This window comes from Dipteris shenzhenensis, chromosome 12 (assembly GCF_047967505.1).
Source record: "Dipteris shenzhenensis isolate YYH24624 ecotype China chromosome 12, Dip_SZ_1.0, whole genome shotgun sequence".
NCBI classification, from domain to species: domain Eukaryota; kingdom Viridiplantae; phylum Streptophyta; class Polypodiopsida; order Gleicheniales; family Dipteridaceae; genus Dipteris; species Dipteris shenzhenensis.
This window is the reverse complement of record NC_141607.1, coordinates 39,195,816-39,218,897: the sequence shown is the minus strand read 5'-3', so window position 1 is coordinate 39,218,897 and position 23,082 is coordinate 39,195,816. Positions and strand designations below refer to the sequence as shown.

Below are 23,082 nucleotides of genomic sequence, written 5' to 3'. Positions count from 1 at the left end.
GCAGATAGCGAGAGAGAGAGAGAGAGAGAGAGAGAGAGAGAGAGAGAGAGAGAGAGAGAGCTGCACCGATTTCTGTGACCAGATTTTGTGTGCTTCCGGGAAGTCTGCTTTGCCGTTCACATTTTCGGTTGCAGTCTCCTTCATATCGACCCACAAAATACTCGAAAAGAAGCCTCAACCAATCTGTTAACCTCCTCCTTAAATGAAAGCAATTTTTTTTTTCAAAACAAATGAAAGCAATTTCGTTACTCTCAAGTATGTAAGTCATTACCACCGTTCCCCACCGAACCCACCCGTTTCCCCACGCAAGTTTGCCACTTTCCCAGCAGTTTGCATGTAACATTTCTGGAATGTAGCTCTGGGTTGCACCGGCAGCTCGTCTTGGCGTCCCAGTGCTCGTGAGGATGTCAATACTTGGCTTTGAGAAGTTTTACGTTCAATGGCTAGAGGAAGTGAAAACTCGTCTCTCTGCGCTCAGAGAGGCTCTGCATCAGTCTAAGCCGGAGGAAGAGGTCGCAATCCTTGTCCAGGCTTGTTATTCACACTACAGCGCCTACATGAGCGAGAAGGTCAAACTTTGTCGGGAAGACGCATCGTTTGTTGTTGCAGGCATGTGGCGCACTCCATTGGAAGCCGGATTTTTGTGGATGGGAGGCTGGCGGCCCACAACTGCTGTCGTATTAGCGTACTCTTTGATGGGCATGCAAATTGAGAGCGAGCTACAGAAATTGCTAGAGGGGATTGAGCTGCCCACTATGGCAGCATTATCGGCTAGGCAGCTTTCAATGTTGGATTCCCTGCAGCAAAAGCTTCGTGCTTCTGAGGACGAGCTCTCCAATCGGCATGCTGTCCTTCAGGTGAGGAATTCTCCTATCGACGCGCTCGAATTTCGAAACAGTTGCAATTCAGTCATGCTACAGATTTGCTCAATTCAGCGGTATCTTTATTATTTTCCCAAAGTTGGCTACTCTCTCTTCCACGCTGTAATGTCGTCTTGACTCCATTTGCGGTGCAGATGTTATTGGCTGATCAGCAGATGGCAAAGGCAACAGCGATAACCCCTCCACCGAGCGAATCTAATGATCTTTCAGATGTTAGGGAGGCTATGGAACCCAAACTAGCTGGCCTACGTGATCTTTTGGCAGAATCTGAGAAGTTAAGAGGCGAGACTGTGTCCGAAATGCTCAATATTCTGGGACCTACACAAGCTGGACAGTATGCTTTGGCTGCATACGAGATGGCAGTTGCTGTCCGGAAGCTGGGGAATCAAAGGGAGGGGCATAGTCTTCCATCAGGTTTATCGAGCGCGATGCCCACAAATATCAGGGAAGTTGCGTCTCAAGGTGACGTCCAAAATCTACAAAAAGCCCTGGAGAGTGGAATTGATCCATCCGAGCCTGATTATGATGGTCGAACACCCCTGGTGAGTTATATTTGAATAGCCCTACAGCTTGATGGAAATTTTATTTCGTGTAGAAAACATGCAGATGCTATTCAAGTGAGATAATTCTCATCTGTTGCTATCATTACCACGCTTCTTTTCTTGTTCCCGTGCACATGGAAACGTAATGAACTGGCGGATGGATTACAATAAATTCCAGTTGCAGCCAGATTTAAACTGAGGTCCTGAACGGTAGCGTCCTAATCTCTTTGCGATGAATCACTTTATATCTCCAACATCTGGATACGTTAAAAACAAATGATCTTTAACCACTAGGGTTATCTCAAGTTTCCAAAACTTTTCAGAATCCTTCATGTAGCTTCCCAATTGTTAGATGGTTTCTTTAGGAGCTGTGAATTCTTTCAGTCTGCCAATCATACCGTGTTTTCTCCTTTAGGTTCTCACTTCTACTTCTCTCTGAAGCTGCCTTAATCTGCAGATCCGGTCATCCTGTGGTGTAGCTTTTCCAGCGCTGCCGCTTTCTTTTCTACTCTTACCTTTGTTTCATGTCGGTCTATTTTCTTTCGTTTTTATGGAGGGGAAGGCTTTGTTTTGGTTTGGGGTTTCTTCTTTTTTTCCTTCTTCTTCTGCTACGTCTTCTTCCCCCTGTCTCAAAACCCCTCTGTTATGCTTGGAAATAAATTTACAGTTGTCTTCTTATCTGACAATTTATGTAGATTGAAGCTTTAGCTGGTCATGCATGATAGCAGCATATGTGAAAGCAAAATGCATGATTGTATGTTTAATTCCTTTTCTGTCATAACAATTATAACAGGGAGTATTTCCCCCTCATCATATGTACTTTCCTCAACCAACTCATAGGGTGTTAGTGAGATAGGGATGATAATGTGTATAATTAAGAGAGAGAAGAGATGAAGGCAGAGAAGATATATGGTTAGAGAGAGAGAGGGGGGCGGGGAAGGGAGAAGAAGAAGTGATATCGTCATTGGGGGGCAAAAAACGGCCCATGGGACTGTGTATAAGTAAGAGAGAGAAGAGAGGGAAATAGAGAAGATATAGGGTAAGAGAGAGAGAGAGAGAGGGGGGGGGGGAGTAGAAGAAGAAGAAGAAGATGTGTTAGCCTCCTTTGGAGGCCAAAAACGGCCCATGGGACCTGAAAAATATCTAGTGTAAATCTCAGAGAAAGAAGGTAATGGGGGGTGAGGGAGAGGCGAAAGGAGGGGGAGGGGGGAAAAAATATGGGGAGATTCTTCAATAGGAGGGAGAGTAGATAGGATTAGATGTCATATCACCGGCGGTTGAGGAGAAGGGGATCCGAAGCCCAGGTGTGCCTGATCAGTAGGGCGGGCCTGGGACTGCCCCTATTCCCTCCCGCTCCCTCCCCCTCCGGACCCCTCTCCCTCTCCATGCCCTCCCCCTCCTCCCGAGCTCCCCCCCACCCTTGTCTTCACAATTTCTTGCTCCGACTCAACTGCAACATGAGGCTTGTTGGCATGACTGACTGTACACGTGAATAAGCCCATGGGACGCCCGAACTGGCGTCAACCCCAACAACGCTCCTGCGACTACTGCACTAGCCAGCTCCACGAACAAAACGTTAGGGTGGCTCTCCAGATTGGAAAGACCAGACTAGTTGCCTGACGATCAAACGATGCCTCTTACGATGCTGTACCAGCTGCCTCTCGATGCTGACCTGACGAACAAAAGCTGCTGCAATCAGCCTTTCTTTCAGCTGACCATAGTAGAGGCGCTTGGTGTACAACGCATGCCTACTGAGATCAGCTGTGAGCCGTCGCGGACTTCCGCGCCAGTCGCCTATCCACGCTGCACCGTCATGATTTGTGCCATCGTCCCCATTCCGCTACGTTTCCAAGACTTAGATTAATCTTCAATTAATTGCAAGGTTAGGTTGACTCAGGTTAGTTTCAAAGGGTTAGTTAGCAGGCTGGGTCAGGTTAGTTGGTTGACTTAACTAGGGTTAGGCTAAGTCAAAGGTTGGGTTGAGTTACACTAGCTAGAGGTGACTTAATAGTCCTAATTGTCTTAGCTGTCCTAGGTTAGGAGTCCTAAGTGTCTTAGGTGACTTACGACACCCCCCCCTAAAAGAAAAAAAAAGGGGCAAAAAAGGTAGCTCTTCACAACCTCTTTTAAGGGCCTTTAATGCCCAGATTTGACTCATTTGGGCTCCATTTTGAAGCCTCTTCATCGACCCTTCTCTCAGCTTCTCCATCAATATTATAGTGTCCCAACACACTGTATCAGGTGTTCATTATAGGTTTTGCTGCCTAACTCTCTTAGTCGGCTTCCTTTCTTTGCCCCTCATTCATACGTGCGTTTCGGGGGAGCTGTGTTTGTTAGATTGGGCTTTCTTGCAAGGCAGAAAATTGGATTCGTCAGCATGTTGAAGGGTTACTCCATGACAATGATGAGACTGCTGAGCATGAGCACATGCCTTCCACAGTGGGTGCATCCACTAGAATACAAACGTTCCAGCCTCTCTCTTCTGCAACTCGAGCTATGCATGCTCAATTCCTTGAGACATTATCCTCCATGCTCCAGGGTACATTTCTATAGTTGGCAGATGTTCGATGTCCAATAGAATCTTAGGTCAATGGAATCCTTTCGATTACCATCAAAGAATGTATTGTCTTTTACTTTGGTTTGATGGTATTGACCACCCAGTTCAGCGTAAGGGGGGTGACGAGTGATGGTTTTCCCTTGCCGGTTGCAAGTTGACTAAGAAGTCATATCACACGGGAGTTGTTGGATAGTGCGACTTGCTCTTTGCAGTATTGCGGTGGAGGGGGGATTGGTCTACTCTTTGTGTGTTGGGTCTCACTCTTTTTTTTAAACGAAAAAGAGACTTCTATTAAGTACGAAAGAAACTTGCTAGAGCAAGCTCTGAGCGAAAATACAACATCATGAAATCATGAGGATAAATAAAACCCCCTTCAAAGTGAGGTGGAAAACAACCAAGGCTGAGGCTGAAAGTGCCACCTCAACCCTGTAAGAGTCTCAGAGAAGAAAGGAGAGTCCTTCCATTCCTTGAAGAAAGAAGCCCTCCTAGCTGAGGCTGCACGGGAGTCTCCCTGTATCCTCATCCAAATGGCCATCAAAGTATGTACGGTATCTGTCCAGATACTAGCCAAAGTGTGCGAGGGATGAAACTGGGTACCCTCCATAGCCTCTGTACATCTGGCCCTCCAGATATGCCAGGATGCTATGCTCGCTAAAATCTCCCAAGAAGTATCCACCAAGACATGTACATCTGTAAAAGGAAGGTGTGGTACCACATCCAACGAACAGGACTCAATCTGATGACGTCGAACCAAAATGGCCCGAGAGGAGTCAAGTCTCTCATAGAATACCTGAGGCCCTGTAAGAGAAAGCCAATGTTGTTCTAGTACTAGTTCATGTGTGAGTCATGTGTGAGTGCCATGTGTCACTATGGGACTTATCCCATATGCACTTGGTGCAAGTGTGTAGCCTATATAAGGCTTGTACTTCACTTGTCATGTCATACTTGATGAATGAATGAAAGCCTTCACTATGTCTTCATTTGAGTATCACTTCTCCACTCGCTAGCCTATCACTCTCTCTCACTCACACCATGTTTCTAACACAACATTGTATGGTCTCCATAAAGGGGGAAAATATTAAAGACCACATAGATGATATCAAAGGATGCCAAAGTGGTGGCACATGTTCATTCAAAAGGATATAGCCACCTATGAATGTACAAGGAATGTCAGATCATGTAACAAAGGGAACCAAGTGTAAAGCCTGTCGGAAGACTTCGTAAACATATCTGCGATGTTGTCCTCTGTGGGAAGATAGGACAACTCTATGTCTCCTGCTGACAACCGCTCCTGAACATAATGATAGTGAACTTCAATATGCTTGGTACGCGCATGAAACACTGGGTTACGCGCAATGGCCAAAGCACTCTCGCTGTCAATGTAGACAATAGTGGAGGATGTCTGGCAAATACCAAGATCTGTAAGTAACTGTCGAAGCCAAACACACTCTATTGTAGCGGTGAAAGCTGCCCTATACTTAGCCTCACAGCTAGACGTGGCAACTGTCGGTTGCTTCTTGCTGAGCCAAGAAATACATGAATTTCCAAGCAAAAAACAATTGCCAGTATGTGACACTCTGGTGTCGGAACATCCTGCCCAGTCACTGTCCGTGTAAGCATGCATGGTAAGTGAACCCTGATCACCATAGAAGAGGGCTAAATCCTGAGTGCCTCTGAGATATCTGAAGACTCTTTTCACTGCCTGCCAATGCTGTGAACTGGGCATGTGCATGAATCTGCTGAGCTGAGATACTGCATACTGCAAGTCAGGTCTGGTGTGACATAAATAAATAAGGCATCCAACAGCCTGCTGATATAGAGTGATATCACATGGTGGGCTCCCATCATGAGCTGAGAATTTGAAGCCAGGGTCCACTGGAGTAGAGATTGGCTTGCAATCCTCAAATTGAAAACGATCAAGGAGCTGTCCAATATACTTGGACTGAGACATCATGATACCCCCCTCAACATGGGCAAACTGAATGCCCAAATAATAATGGAGCCGTCCCATGTCTGACATGTCAAAAATCTGCTGCAAATCAGCCTTGAAAGCTACAATTTGCTGAGTATATGGGCCCGTGATGAGCATATCATCCACGTATAAAATCAGCACTAAAAAATCAGATCCACTCCCACGGACATAAAGAGTGGGTTCTGTGGGACTATTCTGAAAACCAAGGGATAGTAAGTGTGCATGAATTTTGGCATACCATGCCCTGGGTGCCTGCTTCAAACCATAAAGGGCTTTTCTAAGCCGGCATACCTTATTTTCAGAATTAACAACCTCAAAGCCAGGAGGTTGTGTGACATAGACTTCTTCCTGTAGATCCCCATGAAGAAAAGCAGTCTTGATGTCAAGTTGGTGCACTTGCCAATGATGATGGGCTGCAATGGCAATGACACATCGAATGGTAGTAATCCTGGATGTGGGAGCAAATGTCTCTTCAAAGTCAATGCCTTGTTGTTGGGCATACCCTTTTGCAACAAGACGGGCTTTGTATCGATCTATGCTGCCATCAGATTTCCTTTTTAATTTGTAGACCCACCGCGTTCCAATGGCATGCTTGCCAGGTGGGAGATCTACTAATTCCCATGTGTCATTTTTGTCAATAGATTGTAACTCAGCTTTCATTGCATCCCATCCACTCTTTGCTGTCAAAAGCATCTTTATGGCACAAAGGCTCTTCATTGCAAGCTGTAGCAAGGAGGGCAAACTCAAGAAAGTGACCATGCTGTCTATTCCCTGATCTTGTCCGGGCAGCAAAACGCTGATCTTGTTTGCTGTCCCTCAATGTATCAAGAAGCCATCTGGGAACTTGCCTTTGCTGTTGACAGCTCTTTCTTCAATGATTGCATCATGAGTAGTGGGATCATTTTGTGCCGGAAGATAGACCTGCAAATCAGCATGAGGTTGAGGCTGATTATTGCTTAGTGGAGGGCCTGCAGGAGGCTCATGTTGCTGCTCAAAATCCTCTTCTGACGATGGCAGAGGTAACCAAGATTCAAAGGCATCAAACATGTCAACATCTGGCTTTGCTTTGCAGTCCACAAGAGGAGAAGCTGAATGTTCAGCAAAGATCACATCTCTACTGACAATAATCTTCCTAGTATTTGGTTGATATAACCTATTCCCTCTGCTCTCCTGGCTGTAACCAATGAATGTGCATTTGATTGCCTTGTCATCAAGCTTATGTCTCAGCTGAGATGGTACATGAACATATGCAAGAGACCCAAAAACTTTCATGTGTGAAAGTGAAGGCTTCCTACCTTTCCATGCTTCATAAGGTGTAATAGTCTTCAATGCCCGTGTAGGTGATCTATTCAGCACATAGTTGGCGCACATTACTGCATCAAGCCAAAATTTATTGGGCAAAGACTTGGCCTTAAGCATGCATCTGGCCATCTCCATTGTGGACCTGTTTTTCCTTTCAGAAGCAGGATTCTGCTGAGGAGTGTAAGGAGTAGTGCATGAGTGAATAATGCCCGGTGAAAATAGAAATGCATCAAACTCCTTTGACATATAGTCACCCCCCCTATCTGTGTTGAGGGTGACAAGCTTGTTTCTTGATTCATTCTCAACCATATTCAGCCATCTCTGAAAGCATAAGAAAACTTCAGATTTTGCCTTTAAAGGATATACCCAGCAATACCTCGTGAAATCATCAATGAGAGTCATGAAATACTTGAATCCTCCAATGGCATTTGTCCTCATTGGGACACAGACATCACTGTATACTAGCTGCAATTTCCTTTGTGAGAGTTTTGGATAATTTTTTTGAAAAGGAAATCGATGCATTTTACCCAAAAGACAACCCTCACACACATGTTTGGAAACTGTGTGAGTCTGAGGTACATCATTTGCCATATGTTGTGTATGTAGCTTTGCAAGAGCTCTATAATTGAGATGGCCCATTCTCTCATGCCAAATATGAGTTTCAAATGCCAGGCACAAAAAGAACATTTGTCAGAGTGACAAGATGGCTGGAAATGGATGTGAGCTGCACATCTCCAACTCCTTTTACAGCATATGAAGCATTATTAGCACATGTAACAGTCCCCCCTCGAGGTGCATCAGCTAGAGAATGAAACAACTGTCTGCAAGATGTGACATGCTTGGAAGCACCACTATCAAAGTACCAAGACTAAGCATCATTAGCAGTAAAGAGTGCATCAGCTTTGGAGGGATCAAATGAGCCATGGACAGCCCATGCCCAATCATCTTGAAGAGCATGTGCATGTGAAGCATCTGCTGGCTCATGGGATTCAATAGCATGTGAGGCATTAACTGTCAATCCTGCTTTCTTTTTCTCCGAAGCAATGCGTTTCCCGCATTCTGAAATGTCATGTCCAGGCTTGCGACAATAGTTGCATCTTTTCTTCTTTGCCTTATCTGCTGTATTTTTAGATGCATGGGAGGAATTGCAGCTGCTATGCGCAGATTTTGGCTTGCCAATAGGCTTGGAAGCCTTGCCTCTTCCTGTCTGCTGTGAAGCAAATGCATGATCAGGAATAATGGCTTGTCTGTTAGCTCTACTTTGCTCTTCCTGCAAAAGCAAAGTAACTAGCTGATCAAAAGAATAGTGGTCTGGATTACCCGTGGCCACTAATCGAAGGGTTGTAGCAAACCCTTGATATGTGGTACTGACAAGCTGTGAATTTGGCACCACCTCATCAATGTTGGCAAGCTGTTCCATGAGGTCCTTGACCTTTGTCAAGTATGCATCCATTGACTCACCTTCATTCATACTGACTTCCTGTAATTGCCTTCTCAAATATGCAACACGAGCTTCATTGCGAATCTGATAGAGAGAAGCCAATTTATCCCAAGCATCCTTTGCTGTCCTGCAAGACCGGATGTGTGGAATAATGATTCTCTTGCATGATAAAGCGACGCATGAATGTACATTTGCATCTCTTGCATCCCATCGTGACTGTTCTTGAGTTGGAAGAGCAGCAGCAGGAGTGCTAGAGGAAGAGGCATCAGGAGGAGTACCCCCTGTAGAAGGACCAGCAGTAGAGGCAACCACTATAGCATTGGCTGGCCTCATATCAGCCCCAGAAACAATATTCCACAAATGCTTTGTAACAAGAATATGTTTCATGAGATAAGACCACATCGGATAGTTGTGCCATTCAACTTATCATCTTCACGAAGAACTCCAAATAAATCTTGATTGTTCCCAGCCATAGCAAATGTGATACCTTGAAAAAGACTTGAAAACCCAAAAGCCTCAAGGCTATCACTGCAAAAAGCTGGCTGTTTCAAAAATGACAGCAAATATCTGCAAATTTCAGACCCAAATCAAAGGGCAAATGCAGATCTGACCCAAATGTGACTGTGACAGGGAATGTTCACTACAAAAAACAGCAAATTAGGCAAAAGCCCCAAATTTATTGAGGGCAAATAGGCCAAAAAGAGGGCAAATGCAGAAAAGCCCAAAATTTTGTTGAGATTTTGCAAATGTGACCCAATTTATTGCAATCTGACTCAATGTCCTGCAAAAGTGACTCAATGTTTTGTAAAATGACTCAATGTCCTGCAAATGTGACTCAATGTACTGCAATCAAAAAGAAATTGCAGACCAAATCCCGAATCTCTCCTGAAGGTATTGAAAGCCCCAAATTTTGCCAAAGTCGTGCAAGAGACTTCACACGTGCAACACCTGTACGGCAGTCTCGAGAGAAGCAATAGCTGTACAGACAGCTCAAGTATGATGTACGACTGTACTGTCAGCTCAAGTATGGTTGTACGGTTGTATGGCCGTACGTTGTACCATTGAAGGTACGAGGAATCTGAAGTACTACAGGTACGGGAGATCTGCGTGGGTCAGTATAGACAGTACGATGATGCAGGTACTGGTCTGTACGGGGCGCATGTACGGATCGCAGTGTACGGATCAGGTACCACTGAAGGTACGGTGACAGATGTACGACGATGTGGTACGGTGATGCGTGATGTAGTACGACGATGCAGTACAATGATGCGCGATGTAGTACGGCAATGCGCGATGCAGTACTTCGACCACTCCTCAGCAGGTACGGTACGATATCTGTACATGGTTGTACGAACGTCCGTACTGTTGTACGGACAGTATGGACAAGAGGCACAGGAAGCAAAGCTGGGCTCTGATATCACTGAAGGTGCGTCGAGAAGAGAGAGAGTGTAGGTATGAAGGAGACAAAGTAGAATAGCCGTCACGTCAAAGTCTTAGATAGATGATGCAGGTACTGGTCTGTACGGGGCGCATGTACGGATCGCAGTGTACGGATCAGGTACCACTGAAGGTACGGTGACACAGATGTACGGCGATGTGGTACGATGATGCGTGATGTAGTACGACGATGCAGTACAACGATGCGCGATGTAGTACGGCAATGCGCGATGCAGTACGTCGACCACTCCTCAGCAGGTACGGTACGATATCTGTACATGGTTGTACGAACGTCCGTACTGTTGTACGGACTGTATGGACAAGAGGCACAGGAAGCAAAGCTGGGCTCTGATATCACTGAAGGTGCGTTGAGAAGAGAGAGAGTGTAGGTATGAAGGAGACAAAGTAGAATAGCCGTCACGTCAAAGTCTTAGATAGATTATAACACACAAGTACAAAGTACTTGTACCTAGACCTAGGACTAAGTGTCCTAGGTGTCACATAGGACTAAGTGTCCTATGTGGCCTAAAAGGCACTAACACTATAAGTGCCTACACTTATGCCTACAAGGCACATACCATGGCCTACAGGGCATCACTAGAACCACCAGAAGATGGCCTACAGCAATATTATATATGTCCTGAGGCGTCGGCTGTATTCTTCTTATAATCATTTAAATCACCATCACCACAAGGTGGCTTTGGATCATCATCTTCCAGAGTGGGTAATTTGTGCCATCTAGCGTTCCCGAATCGTGGGAGCTTGGGATGGATAATCTGCTGGCCAGCAATGGGCTCCTTCCTTTAGGCTGAGGTGTAGTCATAACCTTGTTTCAAATATTAGGAATTCAATATCAAAGTGAAGTTGCAATTGTTGGAAGGTGAATGTCAACATGAAAACCTCACCCCTGGCATACTTAGAGTTAGGTTGTGGGTAAACCTTTCAGAGACAACAAAAAGCAATATAATAGGATAGTTCCAGAGATCTAAAAATTTGGATTTAAGGAAGACTGATCGCATGAAACAACTTTATTGTGGAGGTCTTTCATTGAGTATATAAGTTGTCAAGATGTGTATAATTCTGGATATCAGTAATGGTTTTATGCCTGTTCTGCCTCTTTGAAATGGAATGTCCTGGTGCTCTTACAAGTTTTGATGATTTTTGTCAATAGGCTTAGGTGCACTATCTCTAACTTATGTTGAAATTATGTATTTCCATGTGTTTGTATCTTATGTTATTTAGTGTTTTTGTGCAGCATTTGGCCGCAGCCAAAGGACACACTAATTGTGTTTTTTTACTCGTGAAGGAGGGTGCAGATGTGAATAAGAAAGGTCTAATCAGAAAACTGATATCCCTGTCAATATGATTTCTTTTCTGTATCTTTTGCTACTGCTTTGTTTTTGACTTACCTTGTGATCAATTCACATGTTTCCATGGATTTGTATATAACAAGTAACTAACTCCTGGTTCTCACAGTGTAATGCTTTTTCAAGCTTTTCTGTACGGAATAGAACAGTAAGATCTTTGAAGGTCTTCTTATCGTATGAACAAGGACATATCAGAGCTCAATTATACTGGATAATTTTGATTTGCATAGGTTATTTGATGTAAGTGTCAAAGTACTGGCTTGCAAAGCTGGGCTCGTGCTTGTTGCAGCAACGTTTTCGCAAAAGTTTTAGGACGTATAACTGAGACTACAACAAGGATTGAACGAGGATATATGGACTTGAAACCTCCTTCAAATAATGACATGGGGGTGCAGTAAAAAGATACAACCTTGCAGGAAGATGTGCTTTTCCTCATGATCATGGTATCGACTCAAACATTGACTGTGCTGTTGGAGCCAATTTAGTCAAGTAATCAGTTAAGCATACTGTACTTGGGTTTTACTGCACCGTATGGAGGACGCATGTCCATCATACAACTTGGATGAAGAATCTCAACATTTGCAAACTTACATTGTTGAGATTAATCTTGCTTGAAAGTCAAATAGACATGAGGGCCTTCTCATGACAGACTCTGCTCTTGATCCCTTTTGACTTTGATATGAACTGAGTACCAAAACCTTTATCCTTACGTGTCCATAAATGTCTGCACAACTGTATGTTTATCAATGATGTACAGCCACTGGTAGATGCTGATTGATATACCCGTCGATAATGACACAAATGACAGATCAACGTTAGAGAAAGTCAATAATGGTTCATTGTTTGATCGTCTTGTTTGGTTGTGGACCATCTTTTGCTAGAGAATTTATTTGCTAAAAGTATTGGACCAAAAATAGAAAGGAAACCTACATCATCTTCATTGGAGCCTAGTCCCCTACCCACACAATTAGAGCCACTACAGAAATTTGCATTGATCACATTAAAGATGAGGCTTCAGGGTTAGATCATCGAAGCGAATTAAAGTTTCAATGCAATTGTTTGCTCAAAGAAATAGTAATGGCTGACAACGACAAGCACGCACCAGCCACAAAGCAACCAACTTCTTGTAAGAAATCCTAGGTTTACTATATTTAGAAATGTGCTAAGGAATAGAAAAGAGACCGAGATAGCAGAGAACAAGGAATAATTGTATTGCTTGAATGTTTGTAGGGTATCCGTTGTGTGTCATCCATACAATTGGGCCTCTCTTATATAGAGAGTGAAGAGTCACACATGAAAAGGTGTGTACTCCAAAGTGTATGTGCATGAAGAGGTGTGTACCCCTTGTGAAGGGTGTGACCCTTGATGAGAGGGTACATTACAATAGGAATGTCTCTTCAATAGGATGTCTCTTGTGAAGGGTTGTGCCTCATAGAATGTCTCTTCAATAGGATGTCTCTTGTGAAGGGTTGTGCCTCATAGGAAGTGTCCCGTCGAAAGGGCAAGGGTTGTGCCTCATAGGAAGTGTCCCGTCGAAAGGGCATACCCTTCCACAAGTGTCCATTCATCAAACCATCCATAAGTCTAGAAATAGAGAAAGGAATACGTCATAGATTGTGACATCCCCTCCCACTCAAAATAAGACCCCGGTGGAGATAGTGAACTGATGTAGAAAATATCACTGTAAATTTTGAAAATACTGCTGTAAAATGTTAGGGTACTGCTGTAAGTCTTCATCAGATTGCCAAGTAGCGTTGGAGTCGTCCAGATCTCGCCAAAGAACAAGGAATTCCGTGATAAGTCGATGTCGAGTCTCTCGCTGTCGATGGTCCAGAATACGCTCAGGAATAAGAACATAATCGTCTTCAATTTCTGGGACATAATCACCTGTAGCAGGAACTGCTTCATCGCATGGAATGTACGTCTTTAGCTAAGAAATATGAAATGTCGGATGGATTTTACCCCATGATGGTGGTAATTCCAATTTGTAACTTAAAGGTGAATTTTTCTTGACGATCCGGAAAGGTCCATAGTATCTTGGTCGCAACTTAGGAAACACAGACTTAACTGTCTTATAGCGATGTGGGGCTACAAATAATAGCACCATGTCACCAGTGTCAAATTCCAGGTGACGTCTATGTTTGTTGGCAGACGGTTGATACTGCTCTTGCGCTTTTCGCATATGATCCCTGACTTGGAGTAGAATGTCTTGCATTTCTTGAACCAGTTGATCAGCTAGGGCCACTCTTTGGTACAATCAGAGTGTGTCCATAAGCTGCTTGAAATGGAGTCATGCTGATGGCACTATGGAAAGAGTTATTATAAGCAAACTCAAGGAGTGGTAGATACTCTTCCCAAGCTGCTAGGCGTGACTGAATATAATGTCAAAGCATTTCTTCCAGAACTTGGTTGACTCTTTCAGTATGGCCATCTGATTCTAGGTGGTAGGCTGAACTGAACAGTAGAGTTGTACCCAAAGATTCGAACAATGAAATCTAAAAGTGACTGGTAAACTTAGGATCTGTGTCGGATATGATATTCTTGGGCAATCCATGGTGTCAGAAGATGTGTTGTATGAAGAGTTTGGCGATGTCTGGAGCTTTTGCACTGCTTTTGCAAGCAACAAAGTGTGCCATTTTGGACAATCGATCAACAATTACCATAATCTGAGTGTTACCTCGGGAGGATCGTGGTAGTGTTGTAATGAAATCCATGGAAATACTTTCCCACCTTTCAGTTGGAACTGGAAGAGGCTGAAGAAGTCCTGTTGGAAGTCGTCGGCTTGCTTTCATTTGTTGACAAGATAAGCCAGATGTAACCATTTTGATGACGTTGCTTTTCATTTGAGGCTAGTAGTATGTTGCATTGAGTAACCGATAAGTCTTGTTGATGCCTGGATGGGCAGCATAAGGAACTACATGATGCTCTTTTAACAAAAGACGTCGAACATCCTTGTCATGTGGTACATAGACGCGATCTTGATAATACAGAAGGTCGTCCGTATAAGAATAGGATGAGAAAATCTTCTGTTCGGAAGTTGAAGGTTGATCTTTTGAAAGAACTTGTACTGCTGTGCCGAAGTCTTTATCATTGAAATACTTCCTTTTGAATGAATTCGGAACATCCACAGATAATGTAGAGATTACCATAGCTGATGCTAGAGGTAACCTGCTAAGAGCATCTGCAACTACATTGCGTAGTCCTGGAATGTACTCAATGGTCATGTGAAAATTGGCCAGAAACTCAACCCGGCGTGCTTGTCGAGCGTTCATGACTGGCTGAGTAAAGATATACTTTAAAGAGTGATGGTCTGTCTTGATTACTGAGTCGGCTTCCATGAGATAATGTTTCCAAGAGCGATAATCATGTACAACGGCAAGAAACTCCTTATGATAAACCGGGTATCGGGTTTGGATATCAAAATGTTTATGGCTGTCAAAAGCAATAACTCTGCCTTCTTGCATCAAGACTGCTCCTGTAGCGATGTCGGAAGCGTCGGTCATGACCTCAAATGGAAGGTTTGGGTCAGCAATAGCCATAACTGGTGTGGTAGTGAGTGCTTGCTTGAGTTGTTGGAAACTATACTCTGTTTTGGGAAGCCATTGAAAAACTGCTGTGCTTTTCAATAATTCGGACATAGGAGCTGCGATTTCGGAAAACTGATAGACCTTTGTATGGTAAAAGTTTGCCAATCTGAGAAAAGAGCGGACATCATGAACATTCTTAGGAGTAGGCCAGTTTCGGATTACCTCGACTTTCTTGGGATCCACAGAGATGCCTTGAGCTGAAATAACATGTCCTCAATATTCGAGTTGGGTTTTGAAGAAGTCACTCTTCTCAATGTTGATGAAGAGAGAATTTGTGCGGAGAACTTCAAAAACTTGGTGAAGATGTTGTTTGTGCTCATGCAGGGATCTGCTCAAAACGAGGATGTCATCGAGGTAAACGATGACGAACTTATCGAGGAAAGGCCTGAAGATGTCGTTCATGAGTGTCATGAATGTGGCCGGGGCATTGTTTAACCCAAAAGGCATGACCAAATATTCATAGTGTCCATACTTTGTTCGAAAAGTTGTCTTGTACTCATCGCCTTCTCGTATGCGAATTTGATGATAACCTCAACGAAGATCAATCTTTGAGAATTGTGTTGCATGTAGAAGTTGATCGAAGAGGTCATCGATGTGAGGCAATGGATACTTGTTTGTTATAGTGAGCTTGTTGAGGGCTCAGTAGTCGATGCAGAGGCACATTGACTTACTCTTTTTTTCCACAAGTAGTAGAGGAGATCCGAAAGGGCTGCGACTGGGCCGAATGTGACCTTTGTCGAGTAGTTCGGTCACCTGTCTTTGGATTTCTTCATTTTGAGTGTAAGAAACCCGATAAGGAGGTTTCGACGGTGGATTACTGCCGGGAATAAGTTCGATTGGGTAATCCATTGGTCGTCAAGGTGGTAACTGCTTTGGCAATTCCTGCGGAAAAATATCCAGGTAGGGGTTGAGGTATTCAGGAGGATCCTTTGTTGGTGTCTCCTCAACTGTCGTAACCAACAGAAGTGAAGTCTGTACTTGACGTTTACAAACCCACTTCTTTACTTATAGGGCAGAGGTAACTGGGGTTGAAGGAGAGTTCCTAGAACCAGTTAGCTCAATAAGTTTTCCCTGGTGGACAAACTGGATAGTATGGTTGCGAAAACTGATTGATGGATCATAGTCGTAGAGCCACTGTTGTCCAAGTATGACATCGTACCGAGAAAGAGGCATGATGTCGAAGTTCAACTTATCTGTATAATGTTAGATGCGAAAAGACAAGTTTTTGATCATGGTGTTGCATAAGAAAGTCGTTCCATTTGCGAGTTCAATCTGATAGTCCATGAGACTAGGACTGGTGGTCAACCGAAGTTTGTCGACCATAGAACTAGCTAGGAAGTTATGAGAGCAGCCACTGTCGATGAGGATAGTGACCGTTGTTCCACGAATCGATCCTTGAACACAGAGTACTTGAGTGGCCAGGGAAGGTTCGGGGTTGCTGGCAAGGCTCTGGTGGATGGTATTCGCCATTCGAACAGCTTTGCCTTTCTTGTCTTGTGCTGGGGTAGCATCTTCTGTCTGGGAAGTGCTAGGTTCCATATTGGAATTTTGCTTTGGTCGCTTGGGACAATCGAACCATCTATGGTCGCCTGTACAGTTGGTACAAAGTCCTTTTGTGCTGGAGTTCTTCTTCTTATAAGTGGCCGCACCTTGATGTTGGGGATGTCGGTAATGACTTTGTGAAGAAGAAGAGGCGCGATCCTTGGAGGAGTGCTTTTGTTGGAATCCAGCATATGATTTCTGAGTCTTCTGTAGAGTTCTGGGTGCGATTAGCACTCTGCTTCCCTGTGTTTTGGAAATCTGTAATGTGCTCTGCGTAAGCAATAGCGCCAGCTGTGGTGGTGATGTTTGCTTTAAGGACATCAATGCGTAACGAGGGATTTAGGCCTGAGATGAAAGCATGAAGGCGATCATCCTCAGTTAAACCATCAATCTCCAATACCAATGTGGTGAACTGAGAGATGTAGGAAGACAGGGAGCCTGTTTGCTCCAACTGTCGGAGTTTTGATTGTGCTTGGAAGTCCGCATTGGCAGGTATGAACTGCTTACGGAGCACATGTTCAAAACGTTCCCATGTTAACACACTTTTGCTGTCCTTTAAGCGTCTTTGCCACCATAGAAAAGCTGTATCCTTGAGGAGGGAGGCTGCCAAGACAATCTTTTTGCCTTCAGTGAGGTCAACAATATCAAAATACATGCACATTTTTGCGAGCCATTGGTCAACTGTTCGGCGATTGTGTTGGCCAGTGTAGGCTTCCGGAAGTTTGATGTCAAGTCTTTTAGTGTTGGAAGCTTGAAGTAAACGGTAGAGGGCACGTAGCTTAGTGTTTTCTACCTCTGGTGGGAATGAATCCGCATAGTCGTCTGGTTGCGTCATGTCATCCTCTGTATGTGTGGTACTGCGAGAATCTTGGAGTTGTTGGACTTTTTGGACCAAGTCGGGATGCTGTGCTGAAGCTGGGAAATTTGAAGTTGTAGTAGTGATTCGCCTTGTACGTTGACTTCAGGGGTCTTTTTTCGACTTGAGTCTTTGATCTCTAGAGAGGCTTCACGCAATCATTGCGACATATCGGAGATCCCTGTGAGAAAGCGCGAACTTGCGCTCTAGTTTGTACCATTCCTGGAAGATTCGGGCTGCTCCCTGAGGGTGCTCATGTTGGAGGGGGCAGGCGAGGCAGGATGGAACCACCTGTGGAAGTCTGATAAAGGAGGTCCTGTTTGAGGTAACAGTGGTGATGCCGAAAGTGGTGTTACTGCTCGTGAGAGGACAGGAGTAGGTTGCAGAGTCCACGGATCTGAGAAGGGATAAGGAGCTGCTGTCGGAAGTGGAGGATATCCAGGAGAAGGAGTGCCTTCGGAGTGTAAATATTGTCTTGGAGAAGGTACAACTTGTATAGGAGGATATTTGGGAGCTGAAGGAGGTGGAGAGTACCTTGGAGATGCCGAAGGTGAGGGGTAAAATTCTCTTCAAAGATGGGCAGCAAACTCTTGAGGAATATTGGGTTCTGGGTATCTTCGTGTCTCGTGGAACACAACCTGTACTTTGCTGAGGAAGTAATGTGACTAAGGTGCCTCACGCAGAAGATATAGGATGTGGTCCAAATCACTAGGAGGACACGTGACACAGAAGATCCACTATGCAAAAGCTCCGAAATGGGCTGGTTGTGCAATCTGAACACGATATTGTGTGGTAGATGATGCCTGAGGTGTCCTTGAAATGCCGGGTGAATTGCCAGGGGTTTCCATGCTTTAAGGGAGCGTCTTTCATTTGCTGTAATTTGATAATGACAAGAGAATCCTTAAAAGCAGAATGGAAAGACTCCACCTGGCAATGATTTAATCTACCAAATTGTTGCGTAGAAGAGGCCTGCAGATTTCTGTCTGGATGTCCATGTTGCAATGGGTGGCGAGGAGCAGATCTGGCCTTTTAATAGGCTGTCGTCATCGCGATAGGAGGCTGAAACTGCTGCTGATCTGGCATGAAAATGTAGCGAACCAAGGAGAGCAGGCTATCAATGGCGCAACAGGCTGCAGGTACCTGATTCTGGATCACAATAGGGGCTGGCGCACCAGGCTGCTGCTGTCATGGGAGACTGGCGAAACAGGAAAAGGGGAGGCGGGCTGTCAATGGCAAAAAATCTGGTTGCAGGTTGTTTGGTGACCGAGTGGCTGGCAGGCGCTGTGCTCACGTTGCAAGCTGGAAAGGAGCAGGGCTGCAAAACCAGCGGGGCTGCAAGGGCAAGGTAACTGGCAGCGAAAATGGCACGGCTGGCAGCGAGATGGCGCGTGAAGGCTGGCAGCAAGATGGCGTGGGCTGGCAGCGATATGGCGAGGAAAAGGCGGGCAGCGAACCTGCGCAGGCTGGCAGCGAAATGGCGAGGGCTGAGGGCTGCTGCTGCGTGGAAATCCGTACGGTGGAGGCGAACCTGCATGCAAATCCGTATGGAACGTCAAAGGGTGCACCCCTTTTTCGTTGGTGGCTGCCTAGGTTGGGTGGTTGCCCAAAAATTAAATGGTGGGTTAAATTAACCCTAGGGTAGCTAGGGTAAACCTAAGGTTTGGGGCTGGGTTTTTCATTTTAACCCCTCTAGGTACCCTTTTATAGGTGCTTGGTGCCTATTCGAAGGGGTGTGACCCTTGGAATAGGTGCACCTTTTCATGAAGGGGTGTGTCCCTGTTTTTAAAAGGGGTGTCCCTACATGAATAGGTGTGTCCTTTTGTCCACGATGGGGTGTGTCCCTTGGGTGAGGAGTCAAGACTCTTCATCAAAAGGTGTGTCCGATGGTGGAAAAGGTGCGTCCCTTGGTTTTGGGACAGCCTAAGCACCTGAAAAGACACGATTTTTGTCGTGTCCATTCACATCAACTCGTGATGTGTGGGAGATGGAGAGGCCATAGATGACTTTAGGCAAGGTTGGCGCGAAAAATTTTTACGCTCATACTCTCCATCTCTTCCATGCACAATGTGCACGGATATCCTTCTAGCGGAAAAGATGTATCAGATTGACGCTAGAAGGTGGGGGGCATTTCCTATAGGCAGGAGCGAATTTTGCTCTGATACCACTGTAAGAAATCCTAGATTTACTATATTTAGAAATGTGCTAAGGAACAGAAAAGAGACTGAGATAGGAGAGAACAAGGAATAATTGTATTGCTTGAATGACTGTAGGGTAGCCGTTGTGTGTCATCCATACAATTGGGCCTCTCTTATATAGAGAGTGAAGAGTCACACATGAAAAGGTGTGTACTCCAAAGTGTATGTGCATGAAGAGGTGTGTACCCCTTGTGAAGGGTGTGACCCTTGATGAGAGGGTACATTACAATAGGAATGTCTCTTCAATTGGATGTCTCTTGTGAAGGGTTGTGCCTCATAGGAAGTGTCCCGTCAAAAGGGCAAGGGTTGTGCCTCATAGGAAGTGTCCCGTCGAAAGGGCATACCCTTCCACAAGTGTCCATTCATCAAACCATCCATAAGTCTAGAAATAGAGAAAGGAATACATCACAGATTGTGACACTTCTACTATCTTTGATGCTTTTCTCTCCTATCAAATTTAATCAGGAAGGATGAAGATTTGGTTAGTATTGTAGTACGCATGTCATATGCTGATTCTTCATTCTCCCTCTCCTCCTCTTTGTTCTCTTCAAGTTTCTGCTGGACCATGTTCATTGGAATTTGGTAAGCGAAAAATGTGGAACAAGCCAGTCACTGAACTAGAGGTCGAATGATGAAAGCTTAAGTTCGGGAATTCTATATGCATTTGCTGCCAAATTCTTATAAGACATGTTGGACCAATAGTTTGAAGTCAAATATGGTCTTCCAAGTCTGTGGCACTCCAGTTTAACAGACCTTTCCTGTGAGTCTAGAGAGGAAATGTGGCCGTTGGCCTCATTGTTCCATGTCTATTTGCAGCCTTGCCGACAAAGTTGAAGGGGAGTACAATTTAATGATTGTAGCTGGAAAAGTAAAGCACATACCAGCAATTTTTGGTCAGGCAACTCAAAGTCACTTTATAATGTATGTTGAAATGGCTTGCTTAAATGGGTATATAGTGTCCCTGGCATCCTTTTTATCTGTAGTAATACTCCTCACAGAAAGTCTGGAGTTATAGCATAGAATGCAGAGTTAGACGTCTCTAATTCTTGCGATTAATTTATTGTAGATTTCCAAGTTTGTTATCCTAGACTCCCGCTCTTATATGCTTTTTCAACTTCTCATATCAAGAGATATCATCACTGTTCCTTTTATGTTCTCTTAATAATTGGATTCACTCAATATCATGTTTGATTGACAGAACCTGGGCTTTTGGAGATTTCCAAGTTTGTTATCCTAGACTCCCGCTCTTATATGCTTTTTCACCTTCTCATATCAAGAGATATCATCACTGTTCCTTTTATGTTCTCTTAATAATTGGATTCACTCAATATCATGTTTGATTGACAGAACCTGGGCTTTTGGAGCCTCAGCCTTTGTTATTCAAGTGATGTTGAAGAAGGCAGAAGGTTGTTCTCATGTAACATTATTTATTGACATCCTTAGTGATTCTTTTTTATCATTTTGTTATTCATAGGTGGGTGCTGTGTGCTTGCTCAAATTTGATGATTTTGACAGCATGATGATGCTGAGTTAGTGTTGCCCATCGACTTAAACTGGATGTTCAGCTCATGTTAATGTGAGATGAAAACAACAAAATATCGCTTGTCTAGTCTTCCATCTTTGCACTTTGACCTTCTGATATTGTTTCCACAGATTAGAAAATTGTATTTTCTCTTGGGCACATTTGCTTCAAACCCTTTTAAATGAATAACTGAATTGAAGGCAACAAGGTTGGGTTGATTTTGCTTAGTTCCCCTCAGTGTTTTAGTTTCAAGGAATATTTTTTAAAAACAGTGAATTTTTGAAATCGGCTCTGTCACCATGTAGAAGCATGTATGCATGTCATAAGAGTATAACATATATTTTCTAGTTATAAATACATGGCAAAATTCTTCTATGCTGAAGAAAAATCATGAGGTTTGTTTTCTCATTTATTTTGTATTTTTGCTTTGAAAGTCGCAGATAATTTTGGAATGACTCCTCTGTTGGAGGCTTTGAAAGCAGGACATGACCCTGTTGCACAAATTCTTGTTGAAAGTGGAGCCAAAACCCACTTAGAGGTAAGGATCTATCTATCAGTAGTTCATTACATCTGAATTTTGCACTCTCTTTCTCAGCTTACTTCTTACCTCTTTCCAAATAAATTTTAGTGGCCTTGTTATTTATCATTTATTGTCATGTCCATATCTATCTTTGTCATGGCTAGTCTTCTTGTTACCCTCAATCTTAACATAGCGGATTGTTGAAGCTTCAGATTCTTTCTCTCTAGCTTAAAGAATAAGAATTTGAACAATTGGTTTGTAATGTTCTGGTCTGTATTGTGTACATATCCCAAGTGAGATGCAAATAGTATATTAAAGGTCCAAGCTGACAGATCTACAAAGAGTTAAAAATAGTAGATTAGAAATAATAAGTCTATGACATGGTCCAACAAATATTGATTTACTTCATTGGTAAAAACATCGCACACATTGCTCAACAAGAACCTTGATGGCATTTCTCAACTCTGGAAATGAATCATCTATGAGGACATACTGAAATTTAATTTTTGTTTGGTTGTTTCCATGGTAGAAGATAGGATTCTTCTTTTGGTTGAAGAATCTTCTGTCATTTCGATTGTTAAGCTAGAGCAGATTTGAAACCATGTCAGGACTGTAAGCTGAATGAATGAGATGGCTAATAAATCCCTTTCAGACCTGTGTGATTGATATCTATCTTTACTTTTTATTAAGATCAAATATTTGGGGGAAGTATTGCAGCAAGCTAGCAAAACTACTAGAGCATCAAGAGGATATGGCAAAAACCCAATGCATCCAAAGGTGTATTCAAAGGGGCCTTTAGCTTAGCTGGGAGGATGCTAGAGTGGAATAGACACTCGTATGGAAAAATGAGTTGTAGATTGATAATATCTGAATGCGACGTGGAAATGCAGGAGAGTCCCAATGCGGAACATATGCAGATGCAACTGGCGGGACCTTCTCAGAGGTTAGTACCTTGTTTGTTATGTGTATCTGTTGCTAAGTTAGTGACGAGTGCACCTGATAACATCCTATCTAAGCCCGCAGCAATGGGGTATACGGCCTTTAATGATACGGAGTTAATTAAAATGAAAGGGCAAGTGGCCAGTCATGATGTCATTGTGTTGTTTGACTCGGCGTTAACTCACAATGTGATTAACTCCAAGCTCGTGAAGAGGCTGAAATTAAAAACAAGCCCATCTGACTATGCGTACACAGTCAGAATGGCAGATGGAAGTTCAACTGAAGTATGGGACCAAAGGGTTACCCAGTTGGAGCTTCGGATTCAGGACTATGCTGAGAAGCTTGATTTTGAAATGACCAAGCTTGCTCATGCAGATATAGCCCAGGGTATGGCGTGGCATTCTAGGAAGAATCCAGCCATT

General features: G+C 43.8%; 1 protein-coding gene across 3 annotated transcripts in view; it reads left to right on the top strand.

The window, feature by feature from the left end:
- Nucleotides 1-234: 234 nt before the first annotated feature.
- LOC147896197 (uncharacterized) overlaps nucleotides 235-23,082 on the top strand; it is a 67,829-nt gene continuing 44,981 nt past the window's right edge. For 2 of the 3 annotated variants that reach the window (XM_087382571.1, XM_087382572.1), the window contains exons 1-4: nucleotides 235-857; nucleotides 1,016-1,423; nucleotides 11,388-11,463; nucleotides 21,636-21,739. In XM_087382571.1, the coding sequence (XP_087238697.1) occupies nucleotides 405-857; nucleotides 1,016-1,423; nucleotides 11,388-11,463; nucleotides 21,636-21,739 (1,041 nt within the window). In that variant the 5' untranslated portion in view covers nucleotides 235-404. The remainder of the gene's footprint in view (nucleotides 858-1,015; nucleotides 1,424-11,387; nucleotides 11,464-21,635; nucleotides 21,740-23,082) is intronic. The other variant, XM_087382570.1, reaches the window with a different exon arrangement.